Below are 23,201 nucleotides of genomic sequence, written 5' to 3'. Positions count from 1 at the left end.
CTGACCAAAGTTTGCAAGTTTACCACACCTTTCTAAGCTAGTGATTTTCAGCCTAGTACTCAAGATACACCCAACCAATTTGGTTTTCAGGATATTCATATAGTATATATATGCATGAGATATACATGTGCTGCCTTCATAAGAGTTGCCATACTGGGACAGACCAAAGGTCTATTAAATCCAGTATCCTGTTTCCGACTAGCCAACATAGGTCACAAGTACATGGCAAGATCCCAAAGAGTAAAAGAGATTTTATTCTGCTCATCCTGGGAATAAGCAGTGGATTTTCTCAAGTCCATTTTAATCAAATTATCTAACCCTTTTTTTTAAACCCTAATAAGCTAACTGCTTTCACCACATTCTCTGGCAAGGAATTCCAGGGTTTAATTACACTTAGAGGAAAACTTTCCTCCAGTTTGTTTTTTGCTTTTTTTGGGGGGGAAGGGTTTCCACAACCCAAAAACTTTAATACAAAATACTGTATGTACTTGTATTGCAAGACCTTGCTTGTTTATCAAGTTAAAATTTAATAAAATGTTTGGCTTGTTTTGTTTTGTTTTTTAATAATCTTTATTCATTTTAAAACACTTTCAATAAGTGGAAACAACATTATACATTTAACACTTTAGACATCACTTATGATTTTACAAGATTCATACAGATCATTACTCTCCCCCACCCATCCTAATCTTTATCATTAAAGGAATTATAAAATTTTATGATATGTTCCGAAATATTTTAAACATAAGTTATACATATGATTAATCAGACTTATTTATCAAACCTCAAAAAAACCAACCTTCCCTCCTATTATCATCTATATAAATAATTAAAAGACCTTATAATCCTCCCCCCCTCCCTGGATGTGCATTTTATCTAACAACAAAATCATAACTATAATAATTCTACAAAAGACGACAATGGGCCCCAGATTAATTTAAAGTATTTTGTATTTCCTAACACATCCGCGTTCATTTTCTCATATTTATAAATTAAATATAAACTTGCCCACCAGAATGTAAAGTTGAGGCGATCCCAGTTTTTCCAGTTCCGTGTAATCATTTGTATAGCTGTACTAGTCATAATTAATAAGAGACATCTTTTATATTTATCTAGGGGGATCCTTGATATGTAAATTGGTACTATTTCATAAGTTAATGGAATCTCAGATTCTAAAATATTATTAATATGCCCCCAAATTGATTTCCAGAAAATCAGTATCTTAGGGCAATAAAACAGTAAATGATCTAATGTTCCTATGTCTAGATGACAGTGCCAGCATCTATTAGATCTAGAGTTATCCCAGGACAAGCAGGCAGCATATTCTCAACAGTGGGTGATGTCACCGACGGAGCCCCGCAGCGGACAGCCTCGAAAGCAGACTTGCTTGAAGATCTTTGTAAGAGCTTCCGAGCGCTGCACTGCACATGTGCGAGTGCCTTCCCGCCTGAGTTAGGGCGCAAGTCTCCTTTGAGGAACCTCAGTTCAACGTTTTCCGCAGAGCCGAGAAGTCCTCTTCTTTTAGCTCTGCAGCCTTTGTTGCCTTCTCTCACCGCAGCTTTTGTTATTTTATTAGTCGCTGTGTCGCGTTTCATTGTTCTTTTTTCTTCCGGCAGCAGCCTTACGGCCTAGGCCTGGCCGCTTACCTCGTTCGGTACGTCGGTCTTCGTTTTTTCTATGTCCCGGCCTCTAACCGGGTTCAAAAAGTGTAGCCAGTGCAACAAGACTCTTTCAATCACCAATCCTCATAGTCGGTGTATTGTTTGCCTGGGTCCTGAACATTGTCCCGATGCTTGTTCGCGCTGTGCTACCCTCCAACCTCGGGCCCTTTGTCGGCGCCGTGCCAAGCTCCTCCAACTTTTTGGCACGATGGACCAGCCGGCTAACAAGGTCTCAACCTGGGCTTCGGGAATGGCCTCGACCTCTAAGTCTTTGACCGCTACTCCAGCTTCTGCTTCCACCAAGGCCTCGACCTCGACTCCTTCAGCCTCGAAGGCCTCGGCGGCAGCTCCTCTGAAGACCTCGACGGGTAATTCTCCTGTCTCTCCTTCAGGTATTACTTCTAAGAAGCCTCCAGAGTCACAGGCATCCCAGGCCGTATCTGCCTCGACTAGACCTCCAGCTAAGCGTGCCTCCAAGCATCGGGAATACTCAACCTCGAGGTCGCCCTCCTTGGAGCTCACTGCTGCACTTCGAGACCTGATCCTTTTGTCTCAATGCCCATGTTCGAGGACATGTTAAAAGCCATTCTGACCATGCAGATTGCTTCGGTCATGGCTCAACTCTTCCCGTCCTCGACTCTACTTCCTGTGAGCCAGCCTGAGCGGCAGTCTGAGACCCCGGTGGAAGCACCTAGAGGCAAGCCTCGGAAGTCTCGCAGGTTCTCATCCAGTGACTCTTCACCTACTCCTCAGACACAGTCTCCTCCACCTCGACCAAATCATCGCTAGAGGCATTCGAGGCATCTCGCTTCCAAGCTTCCTCAGGAGACATCTCTACAACAGAAATCCTTGCCTTCTCTGGATACTGAGACTTCTATGTCTCGTTTATCCAAGGCTAACTGAGACTTCTTCCAAATCTAAACATAAGTCTCGCAAAGCTATTACACTGGCTGCTTCTCCTCGAAGTCCATCGAGGTCGAGGACTCCTCCATCAAGACCGCCTCTGAGGGAGCCTTCTCCTCCTGCCTCGACCCAATCTGTTCCTCGAACCCCGGGAACTTCACCATTGAGGGTTTTGAAACGCAAACACTCACTGACTCTTCCTCACGCAGGTAGTGCAGCTTCCTCAATCACTGTGCATCTGGACTCAGCCTCTGTCTCAGTATTCCAAAGAGGCTTCTCCCTCCTACTCAGTAGTTCCTCGGTCTCACACTCCTTCTCCGGAAGGTGCCTTGACCTCGAAGTCTGCCTCTTTTGCCAGGTTCATCTTTGACATGGGAAAAGCTCTTCAACTGGATCTCCACTCTGATTCCAAGTATACACCTGAATACTTGGCCGACATGGAGTTGCCTCATCCACTCAAGGAGACCTTGAGGCTTCCTATGACTCCAGTATTGAAGCAAACTTTCTTAAGGAATATGGAAACTCCTTATTCCATCACAGCCATTCCATCCAAGCTGGAATCCAGGTATCGCACAGTACCTTGCAAAGGCTTCGAGAAATCTCAATTATCCCATCAGTCTTTGGTGGTGGAATCTTCTTTAAAGAAAGCTCATCCATCTAAGCTTTACGCTACGGTCCCTCCAGGCAGGGAGGGCCATACCATGGACAAGTTTGGCTGCAGATTATACCATAATTCCATGATGGTAACAGAATTCTCAATTATAATTACATTTTCACGGCTTATTTTAACCATTTCCTCAAATTACTGCCTAAATTCTATCCGGCTCTTGAGGAACAAAGTCTTCCAGAATTCAAACAGATCATCAGAACTCTGTCTCAACTTCGCCTCTTCATGCTGCAAGCCACATATGATGCTTTTGAGCTCTCTTCTAGAGTTTCGGCCTTTGGAGTAGCCATGCGCTGTCTCACCTGGCTCTGCATTGTTGATATGGATCCCAATCTGCAGGACCGTCTAGCGAACTTGCCTTGCCAGGGAAATGAACTCTTTGATGATTCTATTGAAACTGCTACAAAGTGCCTCTCTGAACATGAGCGGTCTTTTGCTTCCTTGATTTGGCCGAAGCCTAAGACTCCTCCTGCTCGGCCATATAAGCAACCACCGCGTCATTATCCCCAAGAAACTACGCCAGCTTTCACCAAGCCTCCGCCTAGAAGGCCTCCACAACAACAACAACAGCAGAAGGCTCAGACTCCTGCTGCGACTAAACCAGCTCAGTCTTTTTGACATTCCCAGTCTGAGCATACCAACCTCCCTGCATCAAAATTCTCTTCTGCCCATAGGAGGTCGTCTTCACCAATTTTATCACCATTGGGAGATGATCACTTCAGATCTCTGGGTTCTCACCATCCTTTGGGAGAGATACTCACTTCACTTTCTTCAGGTGCCTCCAGATCGCCCTCCAAGAGAGTGTCCTTCCAATTCATCGCAACTTCCCCTTCTTTTTCAGGAAGCTCAGGCTCTTCTTCGCCTTCGAGTTGTCGAGGAGGTTCCTCTAAACCAACGGGACATGGGCTTTTATTCCCGTTATTTTCTAGTCCCAAAGAAGACGGGGGATTTGCAACCCATTCTGGACCTCGGAGCCCTCAACAAATTTCTAGTCAAAGAGAAGTTTTGGATGCTATCTTTACCAACCTTATATTCCCTGATGGATCAGGGAGATTGGCTATGCTCTCTGGATCTCAAAGAGGCTTACACTCATATCTCAATTCATCCAGCCTCTCGCAAATATCTTCGATTCAGGGTGGGGAATCTTCATCTACAATACATTCCTTTCGGACTCGCCTCATCCCCCAGAGTCTTCTTGAAATGTCTGGTGGTGGTGGCTGCAGCCCTCAGTGGCCAGGGTCTTCAAGTTTTTCCATACCTGGACAACTGGCTTATCAAGACTCCTCTCAACAAGGGGTTATTGCAGCGACCCAACAGACTATTATGTTCCTCCAAAGTCTGGGTTTCGAAGTCAACTTTCCATACTTCAGTGGACTCTGGCATCTCAGTGGCAACAAGCTACTGACCCGCTTTCTCAACAAATTACCGTAACTCCTTTGTTGAAGCAGTCTCTTCACTGGTGGATGCTCTCTTCCAATCTTTCCAGAGGTTTGCTGTTCCACAATCTCCCTCATCAGAAAGTTCTCACAACAGACTCATCAACCTACACATGGGGAGCCCATCTTGACGGACTCCGTACCCAAGGTCATTGGACTCCTGTGGACCGTCTTTGTCACATCAATCTGTTGGAACTCAGAGCGATTTTCAATGCTCTCAAAGCTTTTCAACACCTTCTTCACGACGAAGTAGTCCACCAAGTTGCCATGTACTATGTCAACAAACAGGGAGGTATGGGATCTCACTCCCTTTGTCAAGAAGCTCTGAAGCTGTGGGAATGGGCAATCCATCAGAACATCTTTCTCAGAGTTGCATATATTCAAGATCAGCACAACTGTCTGGCGGACAAATTGAGTCGTCTTCTGCAACCTCACAAATGGACACTCAATTCCTCGCCTCTACGTCAGGTGTTTGCTCAATGGGGGACCCCCTCAGATAGACCTCTTTGCGTCTCCCCTCAACAACAAGCTGCCTCAGTTCTGCTCTCGAATATACTCTCCCCAGCGTTTCTAGGCAGATGCTTTTCTCCTGGATTAGATGGGTCACTTTCTCTATGCCTTCCTTACATTCCCTCTGATTCTCAAGGCTCTTGTCAAACTCAAGACAGAACATGCCACCATGATTCTGATAGCTCCTCGGTGGCCCAGACAACCGTGGTACTCCCTTCTACTTCAACTCAGCACCAGGGAGCCTCTGCTTCTACCAGTTTTTTCCCTCTCTGCTTACTCAGAGTCAAGGATCCTTGCTACATCCCAATCTGCAGTCTCTATATTTAACAGCTTGGTACCTTTCAACCTAACAGACTCTATACAATTCTTTCAGTCTGTACAAGATATTTTGGTAGCTTCCAGAAAGCCGTCCACTCGGCAGTGTTACAGCCAGAAATGGACTAGATTTTCTGCTTGGTGTTCCACTCACCATATGGAGCCAATGTCTACCTCCTTGGCTTCTGTTTTGGATTATTTACTTCACTTATCACAATCTAGACTTCAGTCTACATCTATCCGAGTCCATCTCAATGCGATTGCTGCTTTTCATCAGCCTCTTGATGGGAAACCTCTCTCTGCACATCCTGTGGTTTCCCGCTTTATGAAAGGACTTTTTAATGTTCATCCACCACTTAAACCACCCCCAGTGGTCTGGGATCTCAATGTTGTCTTGGCTCAATTGATGAAGCCTCCATTTGAACCAATTGATAAGGCTCATCTCAAGTACCTTACTTGGAAAGTAGTTTTCCTGATTGCCCTCACGTCTGCTCGAAGGGTCAGTGAGTTACAGGCTTTGGTTGCGGATCCACCTTTCACAGTTTTCCACCATGACAAAGTGGTCCTCCGTACTCATCCAAAATTCTTACCTAAAGTTGTTTCAGAATTTCACATCAATCAATCTATTGTTCTTCCAGTATTTTTTCCAAAGCCTCATTCTCACCCTGGAGAAGTGGCTCTCCATACTTTGGAATGCAAGCGTGCCTTGGCTTTCTACTTTCAACGCACTCAACCTCACAGAACAGCCCCACAACTTTTTATCTCCTTCGATCCAAATAAGTTGGGGCACCCTGTCTCGAAGCAAACCATCTCCAACTGGATGGCTGCTTGCATCTCTTTCTGCTATGCTCAGGCTGGTCTCCCTCTACAGAGTCGAGTCACGGGCGACATATAGCTATGGCGGCGTCTGTAGCTTTCCTCAGATCAACTCCTATTGAGGAAATCTGCAAGGCTGCCAATTGGTCCTCGGTTCATACATTCACCTCATTACTGTCTGGATACTTTCTCCAAAAGGGATGGTCATTTTGGCCAATCTGTTTTGCAAAATCTTTTTTCTTAACTTGCTAACTCTCCCTCCATCCCAATATGCTTAGCTTGGAGGTCACCCACTGTTAAGAATATGCTGCCTGCTTGTCCTGGGATAAAGCACAGTTACTTACCGTAACAGTTGTTATCCAGGGACAGCAGGCAGATATTCTCACAACGCACCCTCCTCCCCTGGTTGGTTTCTTAGCTAGGTATCTGAACTGAGGTTCCTCACAGGAGATATGCACCCTAACTCGGGCGGGAAGGCACTCGCACATGCGCAGTGCAGCACTTGGAAGCTTTTACAAAGATCTTCAAGCAAGCCTGCTTTCGAGGCTGTCCGCTGCGGGGCTCCGTCGGTGACGTCACCCACTGTTGAGAATATCTGCCTGCTGTCCCTGGATAACAACTGTTAACGGTAAGTAACTGTGCTTTATCTAACTTATTTAATCTAATTGGGGTCCAAAAAGAATGATGTAACAAAAAAAACAAGTTTGTTTCATTACTCATCCTCCAATACCAAATACGTGGCCATCGAGATGCCGAAATATACTGCTTAATCTCAATGCTCCAAATGTCTCTAGGAGCGTTTTTGGGTTTCTTATTCATAAGTTCAGATATTAATTTATACCACTTGGCGGCTTGATGTCCTAGCATGTCTGCCAGAAAACATAGGAATTGCAGGCTATAAAAATTTTTCAAATTACACCATTCGGGTAACCCTTTCTGAATAGCCTGCTTCAGTTGCAACCATTTATAAAATTGAAACTTTGAAAATCGTGAAAAATCAAGCAGTTTCCTATGTGAAATAACATCCTCTAATGTTCTTATGCCTACTTGCATCCAATCTTTGCAGGCAATTTTAGACTCGCCTATTTGTATCTTGGAGTTCAGCCATAGGGATTGACACAGAGACTGTTCTATAGAAATTTCAGTTAGCTTATTAATATTTCTTAGGGTCTTCCAAGTATCCAAAATAATGTTATTATCTTTAGCATAACTGGGTAACTTAATGTCCAATATATGAGACAGACGCATTGGGGACATAATTTTCCATTCCAATATTAACCAGTCTGGATAATGTTCCATGAGGTCAAGCAGGATCCAATACATACCCTGACACAGAATATAGGCCTGATGATACCTACAGAAATTTGGAAAATTTATCCCTTCCTCCACAATTGGTTTTTGTAGAGATACTAAACCGATTCTAGGAGTTTTGCCCATCCAAACAAAATTGATAAGAATACTATTCAATTTCTTGTAAAAAGATCTTTGAAAGTAAATTGGTAACATTCCCTGTTTGGACTCTCCCCCACCAAGACAAATGTAGTGGATTCCCATGCCCACGCGGCAGTCCCCAGGTCAAAGACCAGTACTCTAAATGAGTCCAGCCTCGCCTGCGTACGCTCCAGCCCAGCAGGAACCTGTCCAACTTTGTCTTGAATCCCTGGAGGGTGTTTTACCCTACAACAGACTCCGGAAGAACATTCCAGTTTTCTACCACTCTCTGGGTGAAAAAGAACTTCCTTACGTTTGTACGGAATCTATCCCCTTTTAACTTTTAAGATATTTGTGGTTCCATTGTGAGAGTGTCGTCTAAGATGCAGCCTAGTGCCTTGGTGGATTTTTCCATTATGAGAGTGATGCCTGAGGAAAGAGTGAGGTTAGATATGACATTCTGTTATGCGGTGCGGAACCAATGGCTTTGTTCTTAGTGGCGTTCAGTTTCAGCTTGTTTGTTGCCCAGGTTTGAATTTTATCTATATTGTTTAAGATTTTTTCAGCAATGTTAGGATGGTTATTCCTTTGATGGTCCCTGGGATCTGCACTTAGCTGAAGCGAGGTGAATGAAGCTAAGGCCATAATATTTAATATTATGAACTCTAACAATTTAAATCAGTGAAAGTTATATACAAAAAATTCTTTTCAACTCATAATGGACTGTTATTGTGCTATGACAGACCTAGAAAGCTGCATTTAGGGGCTAGACCCCGTTTGTGGTCTTTCTACTGACATTAGTTCTGAGCACAGCCAGTCGCAGTGAAAAGAACATTGAGATTCCATTTGGGTGTTCTTCATGTGTTGTTTTGTTTCACCATCGTTTGCTGCCAGTTCTTTTCCTAAGTTGGCAGCAACTCTTCACATTTTCCCCCTTCTTAAGTTCTAGTCCTTTTCAACAACCCCCACCCCTAGACTACTCATTAGTTCCACTGATTCTCTCCAAAATACCCTGTGCAGAGAGCTGCATCTTCTACAGGCTTTGCAGCTCAGACCCTCTTTTGACCAGGACACCTTTCCCTTTAGCTGGAGCCTACACAGTCTCGGCACTAGAAGGGGAGGAATCATGGAGAGCTATAGTGGGCTAAACTCTAAGAAATATCCACAACACATCCATTCTTCTAGCTTTGAGACAGGTACTGTACAACTTTTTAGAATCCTGAAAAAATCCAGATGGTTAGCAGTCTAGCCTCCTAAATTTTGAGCACATCTGACAGGGCTCCCCTAAACTTTTGGGCCCGTGGCACATACCTAGTTTGGATATGCCTTAATTCGGCTCTGATCATGGACAAAAATCGCATCAGCCCTCCTCCTGAAAGACAGCAGGCTAAGAAAGCTATAACATCCCTTAAGTTCTAAAGAGCAAGCTACCTTTTGAGTGCTATACAGGGTTTTGGAAATGTACACAGCCAGTGATATTAATCTAATCTAATTTCCATTTTATATACCGGATCATTCCAGCAAGGACTCGAGACAGTTAACAAAGTTTAAAAGAATATAATATAAAACAATAATGAAGGTAATAGAAAAATTTTCAATAAATTAGATCAGTCCTCAGTTAAGAATTCCTGAAAAAAATAAGTTTTCAGATTTTTCCTAAAAAGTGATAGAGATAATGACGTTCTGATAATCGAGGGAAGATCGTTCCAACCTTTTACCAAGGAATAGACTAAGGAATGTGAGAATTTACCTAGGATTTTAATCCCTTTAACAGAAGGGAAAAGCAATTTAAATTTATGTGTATTTCTGGTAGTGTGAAACCGAAAAGAGTTAAATGATAGAGCTAATAAAGGCAAAAAAATTCCTTGTAAAATTTTAAAAATTACATTGGCACATTTAAATTGAATTCGCCAGTAAATAGGAAGCCAATGAAGTAACCTCAGCAATGGAGAGGCATGATCATATTTATGTCTTCCAAAAATTAATTTGTCCGCAGTGTTCTGAATAAGTTGTAGCCTCTTCAGATTAAATTTTGTTAATCCGATATGCAGGGAATTTGTATAATCCAGATGTGCCAAAATAAATCGCTTGAACCAAAACTGCAAAATGATTTTGATGAAAAAACCTCGAACTCTCCTCAACATCCGTAACCTAAAATAGCACTTTTTAGATAAATAGTTAATTTGATTATTTAAAGATAAAGAGGAATCTAAATTAAAACTAAGGATTCTAGATGAAAATTCAATTGTTAAGGAGTCTCCTGATTTCAATGCTATAACCTGAGGTAGATTGTGTAGTAAGGAACCAAACCATAGCAGTATGGTTTTAGAAGCATTCAATTTCATTTGGACTAAGGAAGCCCATTCTTGAAGTCTAGAGACATAAGAGTTAATATCTCCAGTCAAACTTGAAAGCAATGGATCAATTTCCAGTAATATAAAAATGTCATCAGCGTATGTAAAGATAGATTCTAAAGGAGATAGAGTCAAATATTTTAGAGTTGTCATTTATAAATTAAATAATATAGGGGATAGGGGAGACCCCTGAGGAACTCCACAGACTGGGCTCCAAGACGAAGAAAATTTGTTGTCTACATCAGGGGTGCCCAAAAGGTTGATTGCGATCGACCGGTAGATCGCGAAGACAACGCGAGTCGATCGCGTTGCCTTTGCATTCTACTTGCTTCCCGACTCAGAAGCGCCAAGCCGACCAACTTCCCCCACCCAACGTAAATTCTGACGTCAGAGAGGAAGTTCCGGGCCAGCCAATCGCTGCCTGGCTGGCCCAGAATTTCCTCTCCGACTTCAGAAATGACGTAGGGGAGAGGAAATCTTGTCGGCCCAATTTCTGTGTGGGGAAGCAAGGAGAGCTTGGGACGGCAGTGGTGGTTTGGAGGCCTGTTCCCTGATGGCGGTGGTGGTGGTTTGGAGGCCTGTTCCCCGATGGCGGCGGCTGTTTGGAGGCCTGTTCCTCTATGACGGCAGCAGTGGCTTGGGAGCAAGCAGGGAGATGAAAAGAAGGGGGGAGCAGGGAGACAGAAAGAAAGGGGGCATGGAGAGAGAAAGACATAAAGAAAGAAAGAGGGGCAGGGAGGGAGAAAGAAAGAAAGGGGAGGGGGCAGGGAGAGAGGAAGAAAAAGTTGGTGGAAGGAATGAGGTCTGGAAGCATACAGCAGGCTGAAAGAAGGGAAAAAATATTGGATGCACAGTCAGAAGAATAAAGTGCAACCAGAGACAAGACTCATGAAATCACTAGACAACAAAGGTAGGAAAAATGATTTTAATAATAATAACTTTATTTTTGTATACCACAATACCACAAAACAGTTCAGAGCGGTTTACAGGAGAAGAGACTGTACATATACAGCGAAGATACAGAATACCACAGAACAGTTCAGAGTAGTTTACAGGAGAAGAGACTGTACATATGCAATGAAGATACAGAGAATTAGTTATCAAGTGTATGGTATAAACCAGTAGCAATTACAAAATGATCCAATAACAGTTACAAGGGAGTGCAGAAAGGGGAAGGAAAAACCGGGGAAGAAGAGGTAAAAAGGTGAGAAGGGAGAGGAAGGGCAGGAAGGGAGGCGAGGTCGAGATTAGTAGTTTGGTTGGGAGGGCGGGAGTTTCGCAATCAAAATGTGTCTGTTTTGAGAATTTATATCTGCTGTCTATATTTTGCACTATGGCCCCCTTTTACTAAACCGCAATAGCGATTTTTAGCGCAGGGAGCTTGAGAGCATCGCAGAGCATTCAGCGCAGCTCCCTGCGCTAAAAATCGCTATCGCAGTTTAATAAAAAGGGAGGGGGTATATTTGTCTATTTTTGTATAGTTGTTCCTGAGATGATATTGCATAAAGTCATCTGCCTTGACCTCTGTGAAAACCCACAGAATATCAATGATAATTAACATTTTCTCTGCGTACAGTGTGCTTTGTTTTTTTTAAAAATTTTATTGTTGGTAGATCATTTTGACTTGGTCATTTTAAAAGTAGCTCGCAAGCCCAAAAAGTGTGGGCACCCCTGGTCTACATATATACCTGATATGATCGTAGTTTGAGAAAATCACTGAACCAATTCAACACAACTTTATCTAAACCATTATTGATTAAAAGTTGCATAAGGATGTCGTGATCCACAACTTCAAAGACCGCAGAAAGATCAAACTGCAACAAGACAGCATAATGCCCTTGGACTAATAAGTGTTGAACCTTCACAACCAGTGAGATGAGAAGAGTTTCTGTAATGTGACTGGATCGAAAACCCTTTTGGGTTATGATTGTGACAGCTGTTCATTAGGGGCTGTGTTTCCCATTGCGGGCTGTGGGACTAAGGACCTTCCATTCACTTGTTATAATTTATCAGGTGTGCTTTTCGGGGCTGTCTCTTCCCCTTACTCGATTGGCCAGGGGAGACTTTTTCTCTGTCTATCTTTCCACTACTCCTCTTCTGGGTTTTTTGTTTGCATTATTTCAGTAAGACATAAATGAGAATTGACGTTCATAAATAGCTCCTTCTTCAGTTGTATTGCAGCCTATAGACATTAGTTTTCTCTGGCATCACAAAGGATATTTGAGTGTTATGCTGCTAAGTTAAAGCAGCAGATTTTATAGTTGTCTCTTCAGTTGTACATTTCTTAAAGCTTCACCCCTGTATCTCAGATGCATTACAGATTCAATTGATTTCTGTGAAGCTATATCTTATTGGGACAGCTGACCAGCTCTGTATATGTATGTTTGGGGAGTGGGGTGTTTGTGTTATTATATCTCAACATGTCACCAGCTCCCCATCTGCCTATGTGTTGCAGGAGATGGTGAACCGATTTGAGGATGCTTCGGTGTTGCTAAGATGCCCTATGCAGCAAATCTGTTGTAAAGCAGGGAATAAAATCTACTCCTTTCCCTTGAGATAGCGCAAAGGGGTCTGCACTTCTCTCTGAGGATCTGGTTCTCCATCACTGGAGGGTAAAGGATATGTGCTGCACTTCATGATCAGACACCTGGAAGGAAGTACACAAGAACAGACATCGAATTTATGGTCTTCAATGTGATTTCTGGATTCTGGGCTTCCTTTTGCAGGCACCAGCCATCATGATGAGGTGATGGTTGCAAGAAAAAAGGAAGAAAGTGGGAAGGTAACTGTACATCTCAACATATGACCGTGTGAGTTTCAAATCATTTATTCAATACAACACATGTATAAATAAATATTAGTCCATATAGCATGTCCTGTTATGGGTCCTTTCAGACCCCACACGGTCTGTGTTTCAGTTTTAACACTGACGCCTGCATCTGGGTTATAGGTAAACAATCCACTAGATGGCGTTGGGACACTTTGCATCTATAGAAAAAATACTTTAATCACAAATCCAACATATTGCTCGAAGAGCAGCATTGTCAGGCCTCTCGCAAACAACAACGAATGAAAAAAAGAAAGGTGAAGGTTGCAGCAGTTGGACATGAACCCCATAGCTATGGTAGATTCCATGAGCTGTGGAAAGTTCAGTGTGTGGGATGTGCCTATTCAACAAACGTTAGGAATAGCTGCCATGAGTAAAAACCATCTTGATCTCTAACGTCAACAGCTGGGCAGATGGCATTTTTTTATCACCAAACTATGTATTGTTTTATTGGCAAAATGTTTAAATCATCCCATGTTCCCCAAATCCCAGCTTATTCTTTTTGTTTCACAGACAATAACAGATATTAGTGCTGCCCGATTCGCAATTCGAATCGATTCTCCGATTCACTTTGGGTGAATCGATTCGAATCGGTTTGCTATTGAAGAAAATCGGACTTTCCGATTCGTTGGCCCCCTTGCTACCCCCGCTTTTGCCTGGCCAGGGAGGAGAGGAGAGAGCCTTGCTGCCACCGATCTGCACCAGAGACCCGTTCAGGCTTTCTCTCTGCCACTGGAGTCCTTGCTTCTGATGTAACTTCCAGTTTTGCAGGTGTGGGGATATGGTGGTGGTGGGTGCTTAGGAGTGCCATAAAAAAAATAAAAAAGGTAGATGGAAGAAGAGGGGAGATGGGGAGTTGGTGGACTCAAGGAGAGATGGGGAGAAGATAGATGGGAGAAATGAACTTGGTGGAGGAGGGAGTTGGACTTGGGGTGATCATGGAGAGGGGAGATGGGGGAAGGATAGAAAAAATAAGGATCTAAAAACAGGAGAGGGAGAAAGATGGTGGACAATGGGATTTAGGGAGGGAAGGAACAGAAAGGGAGAGAAGTTGGACACAAGAGATGGTGTGGAAGGGGGGATAGAGATACTGGATAGGAGGATAGTTGGGAAGAGAAAGGGAGACATGGTGGATCCTGGGGTGGAGGGGAAGGAGAGAGAGATGAAGGATGAAAGGGTAATTCAGAAAAGGTGGATCTGTGGATGGAGACGAATAAAAGGAAAGATACCAGACCTCCAGGGGAGGGGAGGGGAGGGAAATGGAAGGGGAGGACAGAGATGGCAGATGGATGGTTAGCATGGAGAAAGAAGGAGACCCTGGCAAGCAAGTTATCAGAAGACATCTGGAGCCAGGGCCCGATAAAATCTGAATAATGATCAGACAACAAAAGGTAGAAAAAATAATTTTATTTTCTATTTTGTGGTGTTATACTACGAATGTGAGCTAGGATTTAAGAGAGAGAGGAAAAGTCTTTTTTGTTTATTTATTTTGTTTATACCACAGCGCCAGTGTGGGTAGGAGAGGGCAAAGTGGGTGAAGAGGCTATAAAATAAACCCACCAGGATATTTTTTTTAAAAAAAACATCCACTTGGGCAGGAAAATCGAATCGAAAAATCGATTCAATAGGCTGAATCGAATCAAATTTTTTTTTTCCTGAATCGGACAGCACTAATGGATATAGCTCTTTTTGACTGAGTATGCATAAATTAATCTGTTTTAAAATACTACTTTGTCTCCATTTTCTTCAGGTCCCAGTATATCCTGAGCAAAGGTATTTTGATGACATGTGATTGTTGATCTCTTAGCACTGTCTTAGGTGAATAAGAAAACTTGCAATAAATATTAATGCCAGAAAGTCTGCAGGAGCTTCTCTCTCCTCTTAAGAACATAAGCAGTGCCTCTGCCGGGTCAGACCAGAGGTTCATCCCGCCCAGCAGTCCGCCCCCGCGGCGGCCCAACAGGTCATGACCTGCCTTAATCACCAGAAGGGGCCCCCTTGCCCCCTAGGTTTCTCATCGAAGTCCTATCTTCCCATCAATGTCCTAACCCTCCGGCCTTGCACCTGCACGACCTGGTGAGCTGTCTATACTTATGCAACACCCCAGCACCTCCCTCGGTACCCCACGATCCCCTTTTCCCTCAGGAATCTGTCCAATCCCTGTTTGAATCCCTGTACTGTACTCTGCCGGATCACTTCCTCCAGGAGCGCATTCCATTTGTCCACGACCCTTTGGGTGAAGAAAAACTTCCTTGCATTTGATTTGAACCTATCTCCCTTCAGTTTCTCTGAGTGCCCCCTCGTACCTGTCGTCCCTTTTAGTCTGAAGAACCTGTCCCTGTCCACCCTCTCTATGCCCCTAAGTATTTTGAAGGTCTCTATCATATCCCCCCTGAGCCTCCTCTTTTCCAGAGAGAAGAGCCCCAGTTTATCTTCTTGTCCCTTCTTTCCCTGGGTCTTTCAGATAAACAGTGGTACTCTTTGCAGGGTCATATTGCCCTAATGTTTTATTTTCTCTGGCCCCAATGCTCTAAACTTACTGTGCCTTTAACGCTCTTTGCTAAACCTGTTCAGCATACAAGCATTTTAGCTTCCGATGCACAAAATGGCTCTGTACGGTCTTTTCTGTGCCTTGTACCAGCCTCTGAGAATAGTATGGAAATGTAATACAGTGAGCTCTTTAACATTAAAATGAGCACTCCAGATAATGCCCAGACATTTTTGCCGGGTATTGCACAAAATGAGCACCAACCATTAATGCTCCAAAATTACCAGCAGGTCTGGAGTAGAGAGCTGCACGGGAACGGGGATGACGGGAATCCCGCGGGACCCGCGGGTTCCCCCTTCGGGTCACGGGGATCCCGTGGGGACGCCCCCTAGGGTCACGGGAATCACGTGGGGACGCCCCCTAGGGTCGCAGGGATCCCGTGGGGATGCCTCCGAGGGTCGCGGGGTTCCTGCGGGGCTGGATGTACTCAGTCGCGCGGTTCTTCTTCTCCCTACCTGCTCTGCTTGCAGCACGGAGCCAAACGGAAGTCTTCCCAACGTCAGCGCTGACGTTGGGAAGACTTCCGTTCGGCTCTGTGCTGCAGGCAGGGCAGGTAAGGAGAAGGAGAGTAGCCTCGCGGCTCAAGTGGCTACCAAGGGAGGGGGGCGGTCCGCCCCGGGTGCAGCACAGCCGGCCAGATCCCCTTACTTTTGTGGCGCTTCCCCAACCGACCAACAGACAACAGCCCCGGTCCGACAAACCTCCCTGCCCTTAACCTCCAGGTACTTTAGTTAGATTGTGAGCCTTCGGGACAGTAAGGGAATTTTTCAAGTACCTTTCCTATTTCTAATCTTAATGTATATTTTCTGTAAACCGCTTAGAACCTAACGGATGTAGCGGTATATAAGAAATAAATTACATTACATTACATTACATTAACCGCGAATCTAAATTACCTTCTTACAGCAGCTGTAAGAAGGTAATTTAGATTAGCGGTTAAGGGCAGGGAGGTTTGTTGGACCGGGGCTGTTGTCGGTCGGTCGGGGAAGCGCCACAAAAGTAAGGGGACCTGGCCGGCTGTGCTGCAGCCGGGGCGGGAGAGAAGGAGGGGGGAGAAGGATGCTGAAAGGCCATGGGGGAAGACGGAGGGGGGGGAAGGACACTGAAAGCACTTGTGGAAGACAGAGGGGGGAGAAGGACGCTGACAGGACATGGGGAAGACGGGGGGGGGGAGAAGGACGCTGATCACGGGGATGGGTGGGGACGGAGGGATTCCTCAAGGGGATGGGTGGGATTCCTCACGGGGACGGGTGGGATTTCTGTCCCCGCGCAACTCTAGTCTGGAGTAGAGGTCGGAACGGGGATCGTGGGAATCCCACGGGTCCTGCGGGGGTCCCGTGGGAATCCCCCCTAATCCACGGGACTCCTATGGGGACCCCCCTCTGGCCTATGGGACACCCACGGGGACCCCCCTCTAGCCAACGGGACTCCCACGGAGTCCTTGCTTTGGAAGCAAGGTTCGTCAATATAATATAAAGAAAACGTCAGCCTTAGTAAAAGAGGGGGTTTATAAGTTAATTACCTGGACAGAAAACAAAAAAGGGTTCCACCAAAGAGATTCCACAAGGAAAACAGCAGCGCAAACACAAAAGAAACTGTGGAATTGATGATCCTGTCAGAAGTAATTGCTGCTTTTTATGGGGACGGGTGGGGATGGAGATAATTCCTTGCGAGGATGGGTGGGGAAAGAGAGGATCCTGACGGGGACGGGTGGGGACGGAAAGGATCCTGACGGATCCTGGTGGGGATGGAGAGGATCCTGGTGGGGATGGAGAGGATCCTGGTGGAGGCGGGCAGGGATGGGTGGGATTTCTGTCCCCGTGCAACTCTCTAGACTGGAGGTGTCAGAAGAGTTGAACAGCAGGTCCATGGCTGCTGATTGCTTGAGAGGTAGTAAAATAAAAAAAAGTATGGGATCCATGCATCATACTTTAAAGCACATCTCAGGCACTTTCTTTAAAACCATATACCGGCAGGACTGGCGCTGCAGATTGCATGAAGTTAATTTAAAAAAAAAAATACATTTGCATGATTTGCTGGTAGTTATCTGCCCCTTACCCTATGATACTTATGATGTGTACCTTTGTTGCACTACAATAAGGCACACCAATGATTTGTGTACCTACAACTTAGCTTTTCCTGAAGCATGCACACATTTATGTCTCTTTCCATGAACTGTTCTGTGCATGTATCAGTCGCTTTCTCCAATGATTGATCAAATGGTATTTCTACAGACCTCATTTGCATACAAAGTTTTGGGAGCATCACTCATCATTTAGAAATCGAAAGATTTACTGCCACTACAATGGCTCACAGGATTTTAATGGTAACTTTAGAGCATTGGGGCTACTGTGATTTCTAGGGCAGCAGTCTAGTCTGGTGTGTTCTCTCTCTTTCGTTTTCAGCAATACCAAATCTTCTTTCCTTACCTTCTTGATACCAACATAGGTACACTGTCTCTCTCACGACAGTTTTCCACCAGAGATGCCCAGTGTTTCCCACCACCAACCAATACCCCTCCCCTCCCAAGGGAGGAGCCCGAGGCATCTGAGCCAATCAGGGCCTTAGGCCCCTCCCTGTGAATCAGCAAAGATCGGTGTGTTGTCGGCAAAGATCGGAGGGGCAGGAGGTGTTTTCAGTACCTCCTGTTCCCAACGTCAAAAAGGGACGGGGATGGGAGGGGGGAGTGGGCCCTCCGGCGGCAAGAGGGTGTGGGCATCCCTCCTGCCATCATTTTGGGGTTTAGATGGGGGGGGGGTCAGTGGCTCAGGGGTGCTAGCGTGAGGAGGGGAGGCTTTTTTAATGGGGCAGATGGCGCGCAGAACATCTGTTCCATTTAAAAAAAAAAAAAAAAAAAGCAGAAGCCCTGACAGCAGTGACAGGAAGCTGCTTCCCCTGTCACTATTGTGTCAAATCGCTCACTGAACAATTGTCGGTGGGTTTGCATGCAAATGATTTGCACCTCCGTGCACATCATTTCTATGCAAACTTTATAGTGAATCAGTTGCTGTTGGAAAATCGGCAAAAAGCAATTGAGTCGCTATCTAGTGAATCTAGCCCTTTGTGTCATCAGCAAATTTAATTATGTCACTAATTATGCCCATCTCGACCATTGATAGATATGTTAAAAAGCAGTGGTCCCAGCATAGACCTCCTGGAGAACCATACGATTTACTCTTCTCCATTGAGAATATTGACCATTTAACCCTGCTCTCTGTTTTCTCTCTTTTAACCAGTTCTTAATAAAAGGACATTACCTCCTATCCCATGACTTTCTGATTTCCTCAGAAGTCTTTCCTCAGGTACTTTCTCAAATGCCTTTTGAAAATCCAAATATACATCTGTTATTGTTTTACTGTTTCTATGGTATGCTCATGATCTTAAAGCAAGTTTTATTTAAAAATATTTAAGCTCGGGTGCTTCAATAAGTCCCCTTGAACAGACTCTTCCCCTTCATCCAGTATCGAGTGATAGTAGGAATATAAATCCTACTATTTCCACCGAATATGTGGTATCTTCCACTCAAATAAGTAAGTTAGTTTTTACTGAAATACCTAAGTCACTTGATTTTTCAAGTGTAGTGGAGGATCAACCACTAACGGAGGAAACGCAAGATATTACCTTGAAAGACTTGTGGTTAGGCATAGAAGGGTTTCTCAGGTCAACTGTGAAACAAACAGTGGATTTTTCACAGTCTGTTTCTCATAAGCTTGAAAATGTGGATTGTTTGGTTGTTTGGATAAACAATTAAATGTGGTGGAAGCTCAATGTACTACACTTCAAGCTGTCAGTATCTGCTGTTAAGGATTCTACAGTGATACATTCTAAAATGGAACTAATGGAAAATATGTATAGAGCGAGAAATCTCCGCTTGGTCAATAACTCAACTACTATCACCTGAAATTTTATTAAGGAAATTTTTCAAAGAAATACTGGGGTTGCCCAATGCGGAGAATTTTCCTATTAATAATTACTACTATGTTCCTCAAAAAAAAATAGAATCCGCCCAGGAGGTGGACCATTTGGTATCAATTGAAATTAACTTGACAGAGTTTTTGGAAAATAGTCAGGATGTGATCCAGAGTTAGTCCACTCTGGTGATAACATGCATGAGTGAGATAGACAAGATGCTAATAATGAAACTATACTTTAAAAATAGGTTAACAAAATTTTGTGGTGCTTTGGTTAGAATTTTTCCAGATGTCTCGAGCTACTCAATTAAGGAGGAAAGAGTTTTTCCTATTAATAATTACTACTATGTTCCTCAAAAAAAAATAGAATCCGCCCAGGAGGTGGACCATTTGGTATCAACTGAAATTAACTTGACAGAGTTTTTGGAAAATAGGATGTGATCCAGAGTTAGTCCACTCTGGTGATAACATGCATGAGTGAGATAGACAAGATGCTAATAATGAAACTATACTTTAAAAATAGGTTAACAAAATTTTGTGGTGCTTTGGTTAGAATTTTTCCAGATGTCTCGAGCTACTCAATTAAGGAGGAAAGAGTTTTTGAAATTAAAAGCTAGAGTTTTAACTCTAGAGGCATCGTTCTACCTAAAATTTCCATGTAAATGTCTTGTCAAGTTACAAGACATTGAATATATTTTTTGGGGATCCCATACAATTGCAACAATTCCTAATTGTTCGAGAACAGAAATGAGTTAATACGTAAGAGGTTAAGTTTCACTACTGAGAAATAAGAGGAGGGAAATTAATAATCCCTATAAGAGTAAGGAATGGTTTGGAATTCGTAAGGGTGAATCGTGAATTATTTCCTTTTTCTTTTTTTATAAACTTGTTTTTCGAAACTGTTTCATATCTCCCCATTAAAGTGGGCTTAGAAAGGAATTTTGTATGGAATGATTATGAAATGTTAATGTCTAAGGAAGGCCTTTTTTTCTTTTGTATCATGTGATATTATAAACATTTAAATTTATAAATTAAAAAAATATATATATTTAAGCTATGCGTTTTGATTTATCTTGGCCGATGCCAGAAGGTATCCCAGGAAGCTCCCTTCTGTATTAACAATGTGCAGAGCAAGGTGCTTTTTCTTCCACAGCCTGAGAGTCTTGCTCATCAGACAGCATAGCTGGTGTCAATGTAATCCCTTCTGTAGTACTGTGTGTTTTTGACTTCCCAGGAAAAATGCCACAGAAATAGGCTAATTAAATAAGATTTTATTGGTCTTTCACAAAATAGCAAATATAGTCTGTAACACTTTCAATGAGAAAGGTATCTGAGTCACAGCATAAAATCCCCTATCATGCTCTATCTGAGCCTTCTTCTTTGTTTCCCTACATCTCTTGTTGCTTGAAACACAACCATGTCTGCAATTGGTGATATAACTAATAGGTCGTTTTTGAGGTAAGTATGAGTTAAGTCTATTTTAGAGACTGCTTAGTGAAAATTCTTAGCTGTTTAATACTCGTATCACACAAATGGTGAATCGAGAAAACTTTTCCAGACAGGTATTGCACTTTTGTGGTAGTGAATAAAAAATTTTTGCCAATATGGATGGATGGTTATAATGCAGAAGTCCATATGTGGCTACCAGGGACCAGCATTTGCTTCAGATATGATTGTCCATTAAATATTTATAGCCTGGATATTTTTATACTGAGACTACTGTGGATTTTCCTCAGTGTTTTGGCGCTCACAGTTGGGTGCAGAAATTGGTGCTAAGCATTATTCTCTTAAGGCCACGCATCCTTTCCAGAATTGTGCGTAGTACTGATCTTTACCAGCACCTAGATTTTGGCAACATTAATGCACATATGCAGCTTCCTTAGAGCAGTACATGCCAAGTTTAACTTTTTGTGGGTTCCCAGTTCAATTTTTGTAATCCCTTATTCTATGTTTGTTGAGAGTCTGTCTGCATGATAGTAATGGCAAATGAAGAGAGATGGGGAGGGTCTCCCTCCTTTATTTTCTGATTTGGGCCCCAACATATCTAACAGCATTGCCTGCTGAGGACCTCCTTCAAAGGCAACCAGAACTCCCTTTCCCCAAGCTCTGCAGTGTGGATCACCATCGCCATTACTGAAAAGTATGCATGCATGGGGTGCCAACAACGGTGGCTCAGTATTGCCTCTGACCACCTTCAGATGAAGTCTTCAGCAGGCAGAGCTTGAGGATCCTCATTAACTAAAATATTAATATTTTGAATTGCAAGGTGCCTTGGGAGGGGTGACAAGTAGTAGTAGGGCAGGGGCAGAGAAAAAGTGCCTGTTTAATTTGGGCTCAGGCTCACCCAAAGTTGGCTGTTTGGCTTCGTCACTGCTATATAGCAATGTTTCTCTGTTTCAAGTCAACTACCCTCAAGTTGAACACATTTTAACTGAGTAAACAAATACTCCTGAACTCTGACTAGTAGAAGTTTTGAAATGAGCATTCCAAAAACAGACCATCTAATGACAAAATAGAAAATAAAATAATTTTTTTCTACCTTTGTTATCTGGTTATTTTATTTTTCTATTGCTTTGCTTTTCTACAAGTCTGGTTTCTGCTTTCCTCCATTTTAACTCTTACCATTTTTCTCTCCGTTTCCTTTAAGCTTTCTTTAATTTATTTGTCTCTCTCTGCTCAAATTTAATTCATTACTTACTATCCAGTCTTCAATATTCCTTTTTTAGTGCATCTATCTACAGCTTTCCATCTCTTTCCCTCTTCAGCTCTCCTATTCACCTTCCTCCTTTTTCTTATTCCCCAGTCTTTCATTATATTCCCCCTTCCATCTGCAGTCTCCCCTGTTTCTAATCTATCCATCCTGTATCTTCCCTCTTTGTCTCTTCCATCTAGCATGTCCTCTCTTTTTTCTCTTCCATTCAAGCATCTCCCCTCTTTCTCTTTCCATTCTTCCATCTAAGCATCTTCTCTCTTTATTGCCCCCTTCCATCCAATATTGTATTTCTCCTCTCCATCTCTCTCCCTCTTCCTGCCAGTGTCTTTATATATCTACCCTTTTACATTCTGCCATCTTCCCTCAGTTGCTATTGCTGCTTCTCCAGTCCAGTAGCTAAATAAATAGAGCAGTCATTCTACAGTCTTTCATGTGCAAGCTATCAGCTCCACTCTGTCCCTTCTGTTATCAACCTCCTGTTCTGGGGCAGGAAGCTGGCATAGCTAACTGCATAGGCATAAAGACTACGGCTGTGTCTGCTGTATGTTGTTTTGCCACTGCTGGTCTGGGAAAGTAGTGGTGGAGGTTGCAGCAGAAAGGTTTTTGTTTTTTACTACATAGGTTCTCGGCAGGCAGTGTAGTCGACTAGGCAACAGATAGGCCTTGCAGAGATATCGATATACTGTACATGCAGTGGCGTACCAAGGGGGGGAAGGTCTGCCCCGGGTGCAGCCTTAGGGGGGGAGGTCCGCCCCGGGTGCAACCTTAGGGGGGGTGCACAGCAGGCCTGGTCCCTATCGCGCTCCCACCCTCCCAGTGAGAGCAGCAAACCTAACCTCCAGTAGCATCGGCTGCTTTGCAGCTTTCTCCTCCCTCTGCCGCGTCACTGATGACATCATCAGCGACGCAAAGGCAGGAGAAAGCTGCGAAGCAGCCGACGCTACTGGAGGGAAGTTTGCTGCTCTCGCTGGGAGGGTTGGAAAGGTTCACTTGGGGGGGGAGAAATAGGAGGGTCAGCGGGGGTTCGGCTGGGAGGAGAGAGAAGCCGTCTACTTCGGGTGCTCCAAGGCCTGGTGCCATTATCTTCTTCGGGCAGCAGCAGCGTTTAC

At 43.8% G+C, this 23,201-nt stretch overlaps 1 protein-coding gene across 2 annotated transcripts in view; it reads left to right on the top strand.

Annotated features, from left to right (window-relative positions):
* USB1 (U6 snRNA biogenesis phosphodiesterase 1) overlaps positions 1-13,840 on the top strand; it is a 30,293-nt gene extending 16,453 nt beyond the window's left edge. For both annotated transcript variants that reach the window (XM_033943559.1, XM_033943561.1), the window contains exon 7: positions 12,549-13,840. In XM_033943559.1, the coding sequence (XP_033799450.1) occupies positions 12,549-12,653 (105 nt within the window). In that variant the 3' untranslated portion in view covers positions 12,654-13,840. The remainder of the gene's footprint in view (positions 1-12,548) is intronic.
* The last annotated feature ends 9,361 nt before the right edge of the window (positions 13,841-23,201 follow it).

The sequence above is a fragment of the Geotrypetes seraphini genome, chromosome 4, assembly GCF_902459505.1.
Source record: "Geotrypetes seraphini chromosome 4, aGeoSer1.1, whole genome shotgun sequence".
In the NCBI taxonomy this organism is placed as follows: domain Eukaryota; kingdom Metazoa; phylum Chordata; class Amphibia; order Gymnophiona; family Dermophiidae; genus Geotrypetes; species Geotrypetes seraphini.
The sequence above is the reverse complement of the archived record's forward strand: the minus strand, read 5'-3'. Positions and strand labels throughout refer to the sequence as shown.